General features: G+C 42.5%; 1 protein-coding gene across 2 annotated transcripts in view; it reads left to right on the top strand.

Annotated features, from left to right (window-relative positions):
- LOC147998989 (disks large homolog 5-like) overlaps positions 1–15938 on the top strand; it is a 40783-nt gene extending 24845 nt beyond the window's left edge. Inside the window, exons 6-10 of one of the 2 annotated variants that reach the window (XM_087595869.1) lie at positions 11190–11295; positions 12361–12520; positions 13780–13923; positions 14555–14717; positions 15434–15938. In XM_087595869.1, coding sequence (XP_087451995.1) covers positions 11214–11295; positions 12361–12520; positions 13780–13923; positions 14555–14717; positions 15434–15463 — 579 coding nt within the window. In that variant the 5' untranslated portion in view covers positions 11190–11213 and the 3' untranslated portion in view covers positions 15464–15938. The remainder of the gene's footprint in view (positions 1–11189; positions 11296–12360; positions 12521–13779; positions 13924–14554; positions 14718–15433) is intronic. The other variant, XM_087595870.1, reaches the window with a different exon arrangement.
- Positions 15939–17377: the final 1439 nt, after the last annotated feature.

The raw sequence follows: 17377 nt of genomic DNA, 5'->3' as shown, positions 1-17377 counted from the left end.
ATAAGAAAGAAAGAAAAAAGTCAAAACAAAAAGCTCAAGCTTCTCATATGAGGATTGCAGGAAGTGTGATCTGGTGGTCAGTTCTGATTAGGCCATTTTAGATAGAACAGTGCACTGGGATGCTTAATGTGATGGGTCCTATATAAAGCTTTCTGCAATATTGGAATTTTAACAAGCCTCATCCAGAACATACAGAACAGGAAAGGATGTGATCACCATGTCCTTGCTCTCTATCAGGTTATTTTTCTGTGTCCGTGATTGTCAGCCATAGACAGCAACAATCTGAAATAGCTGGTAAACATGGAACAAAGTGGCTAAAACTATAGTTGTGGGTTACACACCTCAACTGTCAAAGGCTAATGCTGTCCTCACAGTCCCTGGAGGCCACTCTTGTAAGACTGTCTACTGGAAAGTAGAAGCAGGTTTATCTGAGCTCAAAGTGAACCTGGCCAGGTAGGAAGAGGGCAACATGGGATAATTGAGACCCTGTCTAAACCAGCACAGAAACCCACACTTCCTTCAAAGCATCATCTATGAATTCTTGATTATCTACCATTCTCTCCCTACCAGTCTTTCAGACTGGAATTGTAGAAAAGAACTGGAAATGATCTTCCTATTCTGAAGACCTTGATCTCTCTTTCCTTAGGTGCACATTAAGAACTCATGCAAATGGGTATGACCATCTGAACATCTTAGTATCATCTACTCAGTATATCTAGCATAATACTGTGCCTATGGCAATCTCAAGCTTCCCTGAGTGTTGCTGACCCAGCAAGAAGTATGAAGTACTGAGGTCAAACCCCAGTGATCCTTTCAAGGGGTTAGAAGAAAGCCATCAGAGAAACTCCACTTCTTTGTCCTTAGATTAAATCAAGCTGATACAATGTGAACCTGGTGGGCTATTTAACCATGCATCTTTCTGCCAACCCCAGCTTTCTGAGTTCAGTCCATGTGAACCTGCATGGGGAGAATGCATAGAGTGTACATAGACCACAGTGAGGCCTAAACAGGACAACAAGCCTGGAATCCAGTGTCACTGCAAGGAGTTTGGTCTTCGCTTAAGAGACCTCCTCAGTGGGTCTCAGTTCTCCCACTACTCTATAGAGACCAAGAGATATAAGCAGCCAGGTGTTCCCTATGCCTTCTGATACACGCAATAAATGCAGTAAATTTTAATTTCTGTTCAATTGTTCAGTAACTTACTTACACTTGCATATTGCTGTGGAAGTGATGGGGTTTCGTGATCAGCATTGCATTTAACAATGCATAACCAATCATCCCTCCTAGAATGACTGTATATAGAGAAAGAAAATTTATTAGAATGGTTTATAGGCTGTGGTACAGCTAATTCAACAAGGAATGGAAGGTCTAAAATGCAGTAGTTGCCCCTGTTGAAGCCAATCCCCCTAGCATAGCTGTAGCCGTTTTGTTCCATGCCTGCCAGATAGTTCATATTCTTGCTGTAATATGTCTGCCTGTCATGGTTGTCTGAAAATAATTTAACTCAGAGCAGGGTCAGGAATGAGGGTGCTCCCCCACCCACCCATTCCCGAACCACTGGAAGGAAGTTCTTTATGTTGTGAGGTTTCTTAATCTTAAATTTCATAATTATAAGCTTCATGTAGGACCAATAAAATTAAAGGTCAATATGAGGGCTGCAGAAATGGCTCCATGGTTAAGAGCACTGACTGCTCTTCCGGAGGTCCTGAGTTCAAATCCCAGTGGTGGCTCACAACCATCTGTAATGAGACCTGATGCCCTCTTCTGCTGTGTCTGCAGACAGCTACAGTATACTTATATATAAATAAATAAATCTTTAAACAGATAAAAAGTCAGTATGAACCTTTGTTGTCTAAAATGGCTTGAGTCAGGGCTGACAACCAGACAGCCCTTCCAGCACCTGCCTATGAGCTCACATTTTAGTCTTTATAAACTGACATAGAAAAATGTCCAGAGTCCTAGCCTGACAAATTCTCAGCTACGTCTCTGATGATCAGTCTTACAGTGGGCATTCAATAAACCATCCCTGTCTAAGTGAGGTCAGAGTTTGTGTGGTTTATGGGGCAACTCCAGGACCTCAACGGTTTTGTCCATAAGGCTGGATATTTCAGCTGGTCTTCAGTACATGCAGGAATCCTGAAGAAGAAGGAAAATTAATAAAGCAAACTTCCTTTTTCCATGTCCTTGATATGAGCCAGCAGAAGGTGTGGTCCAAACAACAACCAACGGATTGGGTAAAGATCTTTACCAATCCTACAACAGATAGAGGGCTTATATCCAAAATATACAAAGAACTCAAGAAGTTAGACCTCAGGGAGACAAATAACACTATTTAAAAAATGGGGCTAAGAGCTAAACAAAGAATTCACAGCTGAGGAATGCTGAATGGCTGAGAAACACCGAAAGAAATGCTCAACATCTTTAGTCACAAGGGAAATGCAAATCAAAACAACCCTGAGATTTCACCTCACACCAGTCAGAATGGCTAAGATCAAAAACTCAGGTGACAGCAGATCCTGGCAAGGATGTAGAGAAAGAGGAAAACTCCTCCATTGTTGGTGGGATTGCAGACTGGTACAACCATTCTGGAAATCAGTGTGGAGATTCCTCAGAAAATTGGACATTGAACTACCTGAGGATCCAGCTATACCTCTCTTGGGCATATACCCAAAAGATGTCCCAACATATAACAAAGACACATGCTCCACTATGTTCATAGCACACTTATTTATAATAGCCAGAAGCTGGAAAGAACCCAGATGCCCTTCAACAGAGGAATGGATACAGAAAATGTGGTACATCTACACAATGGAATATTACTCAGCTATCAAAACCAATGACTTTATGAAATTCATAGGCAAATGGATGGAACTGGAAAATATCATCCTGAGTGAGCTAACCCAATCACAGAAAAACACACATGGTATGCACTCATTGATAAGTGGATATTAGCCCAAATGCTCGAATTACCCTAGATGCACAGAACACATGAAACTCAAGAAGGATGACCAAAATGCAGATGCTTCACTCCTTCTTTAAAAGGGGAATAAGAATACCCTTGGCAGGAAATAGGGAGGCAAAGTTTAGAACAGAGGCAGAAGGAACACCCATTCAGAGCCTGCCCCACATATGGCCCATACCTATACAGATATTAGATAGGATGGATGAAGCAAAGAAGTGCAAGCCCCGACAGGAACTGGATGTAGATCTCTCCTGAGAGACACAGCCAGAATACGGCAAATACGTAGCTGAATGCCATCATTAAACCACTGAACTGAGAACGGGGCCCCCGTTGAAGTAATCAGAGAAAGGACTGGAAGAGCTTGAAGGGGGTTAAGACCCCATATGAACAACAATTCCAACCAACCAGAGCTTCCAGGGACTAAGCCACTACCCAAAGACTATACATGGACTGACCCTGGACTCCAACTGCATACGTATCAATGAATAGCCTAGTAAGATCACCAGCAGAAGGGGAAACCCTTGGTCCTGCCAAGACTGAACCCCCAGTGAACATGATTGTTGGGGGGAGGGCGCTAATGGGGGAAGGATGGGGAGGGGAACACCCAAATAGAAGGGGAGGGGAAAGGGTTGAGGGATGTTGGCCTGGAAATCGGGAAGGGGAATAACAATCGAAATGTAAATAAGAAATACTCAAGTTAATAAAGATGAAAAAAATAAAAAGAAAAAAGAAGGTGTGGTCCAGATTAGAGGTGGGCCATTCCATCTCAAAAGATCTGAATTAAAGATTTATCTTCTGATCTCCAAGATTTGGATTACAATTAGGTCTTCTTGCTTCAGAAAATTTAATTAAGAAAAAAAATCCAATGGTGCTTATGCCTTTAGCCTCAGCATCCAGGAGGTAGAGGCAGGTGGATCTCTGAGTTCAAGGCCAGCCTGGTCTACAAAATGAATTCCAGGACAGCCAGAGCTACACAGGGAAACCCTGTCTCAAAAAAAAACAAAGAAGAGGAGGAGGACCAAGAGGAGGGGGTTGAAGAGAGGAAAACAGAAAGAAGGAAGGAGAGAGAGAGAGAGAGAGAGAGAGAGAGAGAGAGAGAGAGAGAGAGAGAGAGAGAGAGAGAGAGAGATCCCCCTCACAGGGCGTCAAGCCATTTGGCATTAGTTAATTCCAGGTACACTCAAGTTGACAACCAAGAACAGCAATCCAATTACCCGTGGTTGTGATCTCACCCTGGTAGGCTCCTGAGTAGGAGGCTGAAGCAGGAGAATTGCCATAAGTCTGATGCCAGCATGAACTACACACATGTTCCAAGCCAAGCCAATCTCAGCTACAGTTTGAGATTCTGTCTGAAAAATATGAAAGAGAAAGAAAACATAATTTCCTAGAGCAGTGTTTCTCAACCTTCCTATGGCCTCAACCCTTTAGAACAGTTCCTCATGCTGTGGTGACCCCAACTACAAAATTATTTTGTCGCTACTTCACAACTGTAAATTTGCTACTGTAATGAATCTTTATTGTAGTGTAAACTATCTGATAGGAGACCCTGTGTGGGTCACGACCCACAGGCTGAGGGCCTTTGCCCTAGAGGCGGTCTTGGCCTAGATTATATAGTTCATATTAAAAGTGGGCTCTCTCAGTTTTTGAAGGTCAAGTATATTCACTTGTAACATCAAACCTTAAAAATTCAGCTGAGCTGGTGGCTGGTATGGTGTGACATCCCCCAGAATAGCTTTGCTATTTTGTTCCATGTCTGCCAGCCATTTCATATTGTTGCTGTAACACGCCTGCTGTCACTGACAAGGAGAAGGGACTTGGCTCAAGGACATGCTGACCACACACCTTGATTTGTTCTGAATGTTCTGTATGCAGTTTGCTAATCTTGAGAAATTCTACACCTGAAGGAGTGGTCCCCTGAAGCGGACACAGGTGAAAGGCTAAGGCAGATGTGTGAAGGAACATTTAACTGAGGTAGACACAGGTAAAAGGATGTTCTGCTAAAGCACGCATGTGAAAGGACACGTGATGAAGGGTTCTGCACTAAGGACACACATGCATTGGTCTGCCTTGCATTCTGTAGTTGAGCTGCATTTGTTGGGACTTCATAGAACCACAGCAAAAAACCTTCTGGTGGGCTGCTGTAGTTTCTCGCTGTTTCCTGGGGCTCGGGCTGATGGGCAGAGTGATGTCAGCTGAGACAGACACATGTGCTGACGCAGGACACACGCTGAGGCCAGACCCATGGAGGACACGGGATATTGAGAGGGAGTTTGGATGGAGTTATGCTTGCGTATCTTGTTGGTCTGGGGTCTCTGGTGATCTCTGCTCGCCTGAGAGCTGCTCTTACTGACTGTGTAGCATCTTGACTGTTTTTGTTCCACTTGGACAGCCCTCAGGACCAGGCTCTCCTCTCTCTTAACCATGGCTGCTGTCCTCTTCCTCTCTCCTCTCCATCACACATGTTCTTCCTTTATTCTTTGGCAATTTCTACTTCCTTCTTCCCTCCTCATGATCCTCTCTAGCAAAGCCCTCAAAGCTCCCCTCCCCCATCTCTCTGCTGTGCAGCTGTTGGCTGTTGGCTTCTTTATAATCACAGTTAACTGGGAGCAGGGGCAGTTATTTGGGGTTAACCAGTCCTGAGTTCCACAAATTAGCATTAAAATACAAGCAGAATTAGGCCAATACACTACAGGGGTTTTTGTTTGTTTGTTTGGTTGGTTTGGTTTAATTTTCATTTACCTTTTTACTTGTTATTTTATTTTTGGCAATTTTTTATTAATCGGTTATTTTATTTATTTACATTTCCACTGTTGTCCTGCTTTCCACACGCCCCTCATCAAACCTTACATCCCATTTCTGCTCAGCTTTGCCTATGTGACAGTGCTCCTGCACCCACACATATCCATTCCCACCTCACACCTCTAGGATCTGCCTTTGGTGGGGCTACAGGACTCACCTAGAACCATAGAGCATCCTTGCATACACTTTGGCTGGCAGTTTGGCCCCTGGGAGCTTGGGGATTAGGGAAAGAGGATCTGGTCAGATATTAAAGCCAATGATTGCTGCTTTCTCTTCTTTTTTGGTTATAGGTGAAATTTTGTTTGTGTGCTTATCTTTTTTTAAATTATTGAGAGAAGATTAATTTCTTGGTCTTTCTTGGGTATAGTTTAGTTCATTGTCTTGGAGTTTTCCTCCTATTAGCCTCTGTTGTGCTTTCTTAGAGAAAAGAATTGTTTAAATTTGGTTTTGTCATGAAATATCCTGGTTCCTCCTTTTATGGTGATTGAGGATTATGCTGGATATAGGAGCCTGTGTCTGCATTACATCTGCCCAAGATTTTCTGACTTTTAGAATCTCTGTTGAGAAGTCTGCTGTAATTCAAATACGTCTGAATTTATTTGATACTAGATATTTATACCTTACCCCTTTTAATGTTCTTTCTTGATCTGTGCATTTAGCGTTTTAATTATTATGTGAATGGAGGAATTTTTCTGGTACAATTAGTTTGATGTTCTGTAGGCTTGTTGTACCTTTATGGCCTTTTCTTTCTTTACCTTATGGAGGTTTGCTGCTATGATTTGTTGAAGGTGTTTACTGGATCTATGAACTAGAAATCTTAATTCTCTTCTATATCTATTATCCTTAGGTTTCAACATTTAATTGTGTCCTGAAATTCATGGATGTTTTGGATTCAATAAACCATACATGTTTATCTGAGATGGGTGTTTTGTGCTTTGTGGGATGACCTCCTTGACCCCAGGCTGCATGAAGAATCTCAGCTGACAATGGGGACATAAATTATAAGTATGTGTAGCAAGACCCAGGCCTCTTCCAGGTTCTTGGATATTAACTGAGAACCTCAAATACAGTAGTAATGTGATAGTGTGCGGTGAATCTAGTTACTATTCTCTATTTTGATATAGATGACTCTTTTTGTGTCATGGTCAGCTTATAATGACTAGAAGACCTAAGCTTGAGAATAACCAAAGACTACATTGCTTCTCTAGCAGCTGAGCTTTTAAAAGTCCTGGTGTGACAGCAACTGTTGGTGGACATTCTGGATTATTCCTTCTGTACTTTAACTCTCTGTGTCACTTCCACCATTAGTTCAATTCCATAAATTGGAAATTCCTCATTTGGAAGAAACACTCTTTTTTTTTAAAGATTTATTTATTTATTTATTTATTCATTTATTTATTTATTTATTATATACAAGTACACCGTGACTGTCTTCAGACACACCAGAAGAGGGCATCATATCTCATTACAGATGGTTGTGAGCCACCATGTGGTTGCTGGGATTTGAACTCAGGACCTCTGGAAGAGCTGTCAGTACTCTTAACCACTAAGCCATCTCTTTAGCCCAAGAAATACTTTCTGAATATGATCTGAGATTGGCCATGGAAAAAGGGTAGCTTGAACTGTCCCACCTAGGTTCTCAGCCTGCACAGGCCTGCGCTCCAAAAGAAACCTGTGTTCACAGCTGTTGGCTGGCTAAGAAAGATTTCACGAGACGTGATACACAGCCCTCGGACTTCTGCTCCAGTCATCTGCACAATTTTTTCCGGACGATATCCTCATACCTCCAGCAGGCGGGTGATGAAGCTTTCCACTCTCAGCTCCCCTTCAGCCATCTTGTGGCCACCAGACTCTCCTCCCTGCAGCAGGAACAAGGGCTTCTCCATGGTGGCTGCAGCAGCAGTGGTGGTTTGGCATTCTCACCTAGGAGGCCCTATGCTTTCTACCCCAGTTCCAACTCACCTCAGGCCCGGGCCTTCCCCCCATCCACTTCCCACGGAGCAGGGAGAGCAGCACCCACTAGAAATAAAAGGGAAGCCCTTGGTCCTGCCAAGACTGAACCCCCAGTGAAGGGGCTTGTTGGGGGAAGGGTGGTAATGGGGGGAGGATGGGGAGGGGAACACCCATAGAGAAGGGGAGGGGGAGGGGTTAGGGGGATGTTTGCCTGGAAACCCAGAAAAGTAATAACAATTGAAATGTAAATAAGATATACCCAATTTAATAAAGATGGAGAAAAAAATAGAAAGAAAAGTCACACATTTAAAACAGAACAATATGGACCCTAATTTTAAACCACAGCTCTGTCAATTAACTATACCTTAAGGAAGCTCAGAAAAGCAGGCCAAACAATTAATATTTTCTCGGTTTAAGTAAATAATAATGTCCGTTTCTTGCTATTGTGGAGGGAATTAAATAGATAATATGTAATCATGGAAGTTTTGAAGTACCATCCATTTTTCTGTTCATTAAATCAATCTTACTCATTTCATTGATGAAATATGTATGTTTTCCGTTTCACAGTTATATGTATAATAAAACCAGTATAAAAACCTTCAGAATATTCAGTTATTATAGATATTTGTCATTTCTTACAGAGGGCAACTATGATTGACTACACCCAATTCTATAAAAAACAAAACTCAGGAAACCTGGCCCTTGGCAGCAATGAATCAAGAAATATCTAGGATGGTGGGGCATGAATTCTGCCAAGCAATGACCTCAGATAGGTGGGGTTGTGAGGAAGATGTGTGGTGGAATAGCACACTAGATTCACGTTGTATCATCTTGATTTAATCTAAGGACAAAGAAGTGCAGTATCTCTGATGGCTTTCTTCTAACCCCTTGAAAGGTTAAGTGGGGATTGACCTCAGTTCTTCATTCTGCTTGCTGGGGCAGCAACACTCAGGGAAGCTTGAGATTGCCATAGGCACAGTATTAGGCTAGAAATGCTGAGTAGGTGATACTAAGTTATTCAGATGGTGATACCCATTTCATTTGTTCTTAACGTGGACCTAAGGAAAGACAGATCGAGGTCCTTAGAATACAAAGATCATTTCCAGTTCTTTTCTACCTTTCCTGAATGAAAGACTGGTTGGCAGAGAATGGTAAAAATTCAAGAATTGGTAGATGATGCTTTGATTGAAGGGTGGGTTTCTGTGCTGGTTTTAGACAGGGTCTCAATTACCCCATCTTGTTCTCTACGTTGCTCGTCAGGTTCACTTTGAGCTCAAATAAAGCTGCTTCCACTTTCCAACAGGTAGTCTTACAAAGGGGCCTCCAAGGACTGTGAGGACAGCATTAGCCAATGAGAATTGAGGTGTGTAACCCACAACTATAGCTTTATCTGAAAGACCCTCAGACAGAGGAGACTCTCGCTCCAGTCCTGAGGACAATCACCACCCCATGAACACACAGGACTCAGTCTTTATGTAAAAACAAGAAGTTTACTTTGGGATACCAATGCACTGGGGCTCGACACGGTCCTCACACAGGAGGAATGTGAGGAGCCTCAAACAACAGAAATATACAGCTTAAATAGTCAGTTAAGATTACACAGTTTCCTTAGCTCAGCTATTTCGTGCCAAGGATAACTAGGAAGATGTTTCTCGTCCTGGAATTCCTGGGATAAGGCCGTAACAACATCAATGCAGCTATTTCAGTACAAAGGACGTCTGACTTGATATATGTTTTCTTATCCTGGGGTTCCCAGGACAAGGACCAAGGATATCTGTCTTGGCAGGTGTTTCTCTTCTGGAGTTCCCAGGAAAAGGCTATAGCTATGTCAGCCTATAGCACAGCTGCATTCAGTATCAAGGACATCTCACTTCTATAGTGGTCAGTCAGCTTCCCAGAGATGTTTCCTGTCTTCTAATTGCCCTGCAGTAAATATGTTCTGTACCCTCTGTTCTTATGGTCCAGCAGCTTCCTAGAGAGTGGGTGGGAATGTGCTTTCTGTACTTTCTGTTCTATTGTCTAATGTGTAGGGGCTAAGGGAGGGCCAGCTTAAAAGATTCTCATTCGTAAGAAATGGCTGTACTGATATCAAACGGGCATCTTTCATATCGACTTTCTTCCAAGTCTACCAGCCATCTCAGATTGTTGCTGTAATATGCCTGACAATCAAGGACATAGAAAAATAACTTGATACACGGCAAGGACATTGTGATCATATCCTGTGTTGTTATGTATGTTCTGGATGAGGTTGGTTAAAATGACAATATTGCACAAAGCTTTATATAGGACCCATAAAATTAAGGGTCACTATACACTGTCATAGCTAAAATGGCCTGGTCAGAAGTGACCACTGGATCACTCTTCTGTAACTTCACATGAAAGGCTTGTGCTTTTTGTGTTTTTTTATTTTTCTGTTTTTTCTTATTTATTTATTTATTTATTTATTTATTTATTTATTTATTGTTTTATATGTTGTCAGGAAGATAGTTCAAGTCATGGATCTGCCACCAAAATATGAGCTTTGCTACCAATACTGTAAACAGTATTAGTGTATGCATTCAATAAAATAACTTGGTTTTTTTTTTTTTAAGTAGGATAGATGCTTTTGTGTTTTGTGGGGTGATCCATGAAACAGGAGTGAAGATGCTTGTTTCTTACTCTGTCCACTGAGTTATGTCTCTAGGCTTGTCCTACTCCTTTGGCTGCATCCCCCCCAACATCTGCTGACTATTTTATTTTTCAGATGAAATCACACGTTATAGCTTAGAGAGGCCTGTAAGCAATCCTACTTTGGTAACTTAAGTGCAAAGAGGAGAGCCCCACACTCAGCCTGAGGGTGCATTCACTGGTGGATCCAATATTTCAGTTTCCTCTGCTAACAGATCACCACATTGTTGCCAGGACCATAATGAATGCAATTCTTTCTCCTAAGGAATCTGGTGGCAACTGTCAAATGTTAAGCACAAAGCTTCAGGTTGTACCTATAACACACACCCACATCGCAACCTACCCTACAGGCTATTTCTGGGTGTGATTTCATGCACCTGCACATGATGAGACAGGAGACCTCTTTGGCTACTTATAGGAACTGGTGTGATTTCTCAGTAATCTTTAATGGGTAATATTGCTGACTGAGGAGAATTTGAGGTAGGATGAAACATTTCTGTGCAGGGATTGGGGAGGAAGCACTCATTTAGAAACATAGCAATGACTTAGGTTTTTCCAATCAAGCCTAGAGCCAAATTTGGCTTTGGAAGCATGTGGTGCTCAGTGGCTATGCCACAGGGAAGTCCCCTGAAAAGGGTCCATCAGCTTTTGCTCAGTACAGGGAGAACATTAGCAAGGAGGCAAAGTCTGTTATCCATGACATCAGCCGTCCCTTCGTGGACATTCTATTGTCTCCTAGAGAGACCTTGGAATCCCTGTGATGTCACCAGTATCGTTGTGACAACCAATTCCCTACTTTTTCTCTTAGTGTCCAAAGGATATATCCACAGGCATGTTTGCCCGTCTTCTCAGGCGCTTTGGGAGAGTTGATGTTGATAGAGAAGAGTCTAGAGTGAAGCAAACGAAACCTAAAGGTAATGATGGACACAGGACATGGGGAATGTGGAGTAAGTTCTGGGCAGTGTATGTTGAGCTTCCTCTCAGGGGTGAATGTGGGGGACTTCATCTGGCCTTTATAGCAATGGGCCACAACTACTGGAACATCTCCACAGATATTGAATTCCATGATTATCACAATTCCTGAAAGTCAGGGTTTTCACATTATTAGTTTCTCCATAACCACATGGAGGATATGGCAATGCCTATGCTATTATTGGGTGAACTTCTAGTCTTTACTTTTACAGTGCATTCGGTATGTTAAATTGATATAATAACACCATAAGTAGTCATGGAGGGTATAACTTTTCTGAATTAAACAGGGCATCAATGTACTTCACTTTCATTGCTTCTTTTAATTCAGTGACTATCTGACAGTAGTAAGAGGGAGAGAACTGTGCTCCTGGCATGACCTTATATTCTTAGAACTCCTTTGACTACCTCTGGCTGACGGGGCCAATCTTACCTTCATATATTAGAGGTTCTGTGTGGCAGATATTTTTCTACAGTACCCAAACTATATGGAGCAGGTAGAGAAAGAGCCTGTAACCTATTGGCACTTCTGGGGCATTTGTCATTTCAGTAGGGGGAATTAATAAATCTGTTGACCATGTCCTCCCCCTACATGACTTTTTAATGCAAAGTTATTGGATTAGAGTAACAGTGTAGGATATCTGAGTATCCCTGATCAATCAAGTCATTGTGGATGCTGAATTGATGATCTGACTTCTGAAACCAGAGGGGTAGGGTCCTGAAACCAGGTTGTAGCCTGTGTACCTGATAATAATCCTGGAGAAGGCATCTCTCTGGTACTTGTAAGCCTGTGTGGGCGGGCATAGGGAACACCTGGCTGCTTACATCTCTTGGTCTCTATATAGTAGTGGGGGAACTGTGATCCACTTAGGATGCCTCTTTCACATAGACCAAACTCCTTGCAGTGACACTGGCTTCCAAGCATGTTCTCCTGTTTGGACCTCACTGTGGTCTGTGTATGCTCTATGCATTCGCCCCATGAGGGTTCACTTGTGTTCTTCTACCTACAGCAGCCTGCAGACAGACGTCATCCCCTGAAAATGTCCTAAACAAGGTGCAGGCCAACGAGGAAGAGGAGAGGCTGAATAGAGAACTGGAGCTAACTACCAAGGAGAGAAATGAGCTGACAGATCGCCTCCTTTATGTGACAGGTGGATCCATGAGCAAGAGGTATGCATTGCTCCAAACAAACGAACTTGTTCTAAACCTCATCTCCCATAGAGAGGAGATTCAGAACCTGACCCTTACTGAGGAGTGAGATTGAAAATGGACTCTCTGATTCTGCCTGTTGAAAATCTGAACTTGCAATCTGAGTGAAGATTTCAGGGATAAAGTCACTGGAGCATGAGTTCCCAGTGTACAATTGGAAAGCCCTTGACAGGTGGTAGTTTTGCAAGGTTCTAGGTGCTGTGAGTTTGTGGAGAGTGTTTGTACTTGCTAGGAAGGTGACTGAACGCTATCATCTCCTGGCAGCAGCCTTAGGTGACAGGACCCACAGTGTTCATATCAATGCTTAAGTAGAAGGCCTGAGGCTCTGGCCTGCTCCTTCTTGTCTCTGTGCCTTACACTCTGAGACAGTAATGGTGCATGCATTTCTACTGATTCTCATTGTGCTCTTTCCATATTTGTCTCTCTTTCTCATTCTCTGAGTCTGTTTACTTTTCTTTTCTTTTTCTTTTTTTTTTTTTTTTTGGTTCTTTTTTTCGGAGCTGGAGAACTTACTTTTTTTTTCTTGTGGGTGTGCCCCAGTTTGTGTGTCTGTGTGTGCACAGGTCTGCATGCATATGCACAACCTTTATATGTTTCTCTATCCCTCCACCTTTGGAATTTAGGGGTCTGTTTTTTGACCTCAGGATTTACCTTTATAATAGTTTCATGGAGGTGTAAGTGCTTTATTTTGGAAGCCCCACTTTCAACAGCACAGTTCTTTGCCTGTGTAGTCACATTTGTCTATACATTTGTATGCCTTGGGCAGATTATAAGTTTGTGGCAATATCTGGTCTCATCTCCAGAATTATGTGTACTGTCTGCCTCTAGAATATTAGTTATTCGGCTTGTAGCATTCCACTTGTCAAAACAGGAAAAATGAAATCAGAGGTTTCTGGGTGTGTGTGTGTGTGTGTGTGTGTGTGTGTGTGTGTGTGTGTGTGTGTTTGGGTAAGCTCTGTGGCCTAGGCTCTTGACAGCATAACAGGTTTGAATGCAGATCCAGCCCTCCTGATTGAAAAATGTGAGCCAGGGGACCCTTTATCTGGGTGCTTAGCTTCTGTTGTCCTGGGCACACAATTCCAAGTTTCTGAAGCTGAAGAAGATCCAAATATGTAGAATTTAGAAAGTGTCCTTCCAGGGCTGGGGTAGTACAGGACACAGCCTGAGTTCCTCTAATCCTAAACCTCGATGTTCATTGGGTTCTATCTTCCTGGGGCCAGCCCCTACTTCAGGCCAAATCCATTTTATGAAAACTTGAAGATAAAGGAGAAAGAGGTCATGTCATTACTGCACAACTTAGACACAAAGAACATTGAACATCGTGAGAAATTTCAGGAGCTCAAGAAGGAGATTAACTTCTATCGGTAAGTACTTGTCAGAAGGGCCCATCACTTGTGGAATATCCATTCCCGCCTCTCTTTGTTCTGGACTGGAGAGCCTGTAGCTCTGGGTCCATGTCTTCTGTTGTTTGAATATCACTGTGCCGTGGGTCTTTTGGACTCAGATTCAGTTCCATAAGGGACTGTCAGTTATCACCACAGTGTCTATGCATCTTTAGAAGGCTCTGGATAGAACTACACTGATTCAGGCATCAGAGTGTTATTAGGCCAACCTGCGGCTCTGGGGTCATACCAGGTTTAACAAAGCTCAATGTGTGGACCACATGGTTTACATGACCTCCCTTGGTTCTACTGTCCTCTTGTGGTTGTTTACTGCCTACTAATTGATGCTGTCCCGATGCATTGGGCTCTCATGGGTAGTTGTAGATCCCTTGTTCTTTTGGAGAGACATGGACTCTTATTGGTGCTTGGGTCACAGGAACAATTTATTCTTCCCTGGATTGGCCGTTTGCTGTTTGTGCAGCAGCCTTACATGTATGGAGATGTATTCTTGAAGTCTTTATGGGTATCTGGGTCCTGGTGGACTTTGTGGGATTTGGCAGTTGGAATGGGAGGAAGAAGCTTCAGGATCTTACTATGCAGAGTGTGTTTCCAGCAACCTGCACAGCCGGCTCCTGATGGAACAGGCATGTATGAAGAAGAAGTTGGTCACATTGAAGCAGGAGAGCAAGGAGTTACAGCGATATTTGTTTGAGTTGAACCCGAATGCTGAAGACGAACAGGAGAAGACCAGCAACCTCCAGACCCAGCAAAATGTGGTAGGAAAAAGCAGCTGAGTCAGATTAACAATGTCTGATACCATTTGCCTATTGGATACATCTTTGCTTCCCCTATCATCTTTCTAATCTCCCCACACCCAATCAGTCACCCACCTCATGTGATAGAGTTATTCATGGCTCTGTCTATGCACAAGTATTCTGGGATGTTAACCACTCTCCAGAAACTGAATTATTGGCAATTATACTTCTCTGCCCTTTTTGAAACTGCAGTCCAGAAATGGTGACAGAGGAATAACATATCACATGACTGCATCTCCCTGTCATAGATTGGATGCTATGAAGAGTTTTGAACGAGTTCTTGGTCGTGTGACAAAGGTCATACAGGGGTCATGTGATGGTTGGAAGCACCTTGTAGGGATAAGAACCAAGTGCAAATGGCAAATGAGTCCTGGTCATTGGCTTTGATCTCAGTATCATGTGGCCTTCTCCTTTCTTCCTGCAACCCAGTTAGGTCTCTTCTCCTTTCCCCGTTCTTGGTTTTCACTGGTAGAAGTTTGAGGAGCAGCTTGTTCTCCCACAGTACTGTGAGGGTTGTTGGTGACTTTCCCCAGGCTGCAGAGATATCAGCAATGATTTCAGTGAAAAGATCAGTGCTGTCTCTGCAATGCAGCTGAAGGGACAAAAGGCAGCAACTTGACAGCTGGTATGCGTGTCCCCACCAAATCAGTGTCTTAATAGCTGCCTTCTCCTCCCAGGTCTCAGGAACTGCAGGAGACATGGAATAGGACAGATCCCAGGAAGACAGCCCCCTGAAGAGTGAGTTTCTCTGTCAGGAGTTCCCTGCTGACGACAATCCTCAACAGTCAAAGACTTTTTTGGGGAGAATATTCTTCTTCTCAGTTAATTTCCTCATTGTATAGAGACCCTAAATTTATGTATCCGTATGCCAGCCTGTCTCATTGAGGTCTTTCTCCTCTCTCATACCGACAACACCATTTGAGAGACATCTGAGGGGACTGCCTTGAAATCTCGTGTCCTAGAGGAGAAACAGCACTACAACTGTGTTTCTAAATGTTCATTAAGAAAATGCTGTTAAGAAATATTTTTGGTTATGATTTTCATTGAAGTTTTCTTTTTGTTATATCATAGTTATATATTCTTGTTACTGTTTTTCATTTTTTATACCATTTTAGTTGTTCATTTTATGCCTGTTTTTTGTAAATTGTATTCCTTATGAATAAAAATTGATTTGTAACTCTTGACTCTTATGACCATCTTATTCAAGGGTCCTTTCCCCTCCTGTAGACTTAGAACTGACAGCTAGATATGGATCTTTGCATGGTCCAGTGAATTCAAAGCCACCAAGGGGTACACAGGGTGATGGTGTCTTTTGTGTATGACTTTTTTTATGGAAACACACTTTATGATGTAATCACTGACATACTGTATCCATGCTCTCATGTCTTCTGCTCATCCTAGTCTATATCAGTCTACAACACACATTCCTTATTGACTGTGTGCACCAGATATTGAGTAACACACACTCATGCCTGTAGAGCTGCAGAAAAAATGACAACTTTCACAAAGGAATATAGAATAATCCTAATCGAGAACCATGTGCCTCAGTTTTTCTTACAATACAGCATTATTATTAAACCAGAAAGATAATGACCATCAACGTCATTTTGGGAAATAGGTTTTTATAGGTGCTGTTTCACTTGATCATTCATATGCTGTGTTTTTTATTGTTGCTGATTATATTTATTTTTATCATTTAACTCAATGGATCTTTTTTTTTTTTTTCAAATGTATCTGGGCCACTCCTGAGTTCATTTCCCTCATGATCAAAAGAGGGAATAGCATTCCCCATTGTAGATGATTGTTAGGGACCATGTGGTTCTTCTGAGAGAGAAGCAGATGCTCTAACCTGTGAGTCATCACCACAGCTCCTGTAGGTAGCTTTTGTCCTTCCAGGGCATGTGCTATACTAGATGGATATGATCACCTTCAATTAAGGAGAGAGATCTCAGGAGATGTGTATGTACAGGTGGTTGAGCGGTGCCTGCTCAATGTGGTAGCCTGCTAGGCATCCACACCGGGCTCTGGTGCCTCCACTGCTCATTGTGCATTCAGGATCATCCTCCAGCACCACTCAGTTTCAATTCCAAACAGATCTTTCACTTACTATCGATGATTATATACATTAAGCACATCTGATAAAATACAGAAGAGACTAGCCTCCTTCTACAGGCCAACTTGGCATAATGAATTCTTTTGATAGAAAGCAAGATAATTATCTCAATCTATGCAGCTTAGGGAGGACCTCAAGAGCATCCATATTGAATCCAGACTGCAGCTGTGACCACATGTTTCTTTTCCAGAGCAGGTCTGTGCAAGCCCAGAAGTTAGGTGGGATAGTTCATGTTTCACCTTTTACCTTGAAATCTGTGATTTTATTGAGAAAGTATATTTTCCACGTGACTCATTTCCAATTTATGGAATTAAACTGACTTACTGAGAGTGGAGGTGACTGGGAGAGATTAAGTGAAGAAGAATAATCCAGTATGCCTGCAAACAGATGCTGTCTCATTAGGGCTTTTCAATGCTCAGCAGCTGGAGAAGCAAGGGAGAGGCATTGGTGACTCTCAGGCTTAGGTCCTCTAGTCATTATAAGCTGAGCATGACACACAAAGGGTCAT

Source organism: Rattus norvegicus, chromosome 19 (genome assembly GCF_021556685.1).
Source record: "Rattus norvegicus strain SHRSP/BbbUtx chromosome 19, alternate assembly SHRSP_T2T, whole genome shotgun sequence".
NCBI lineage: Eukaryota > Metazoa > Chordata > Mammalia > Rodentia > Muridae > Rattus > Rattus norvegicus.
Note: the sequence above shows the minus strand (reverse complement) of the source record. Positions and strands in the feature narration are given on the sequence as shown.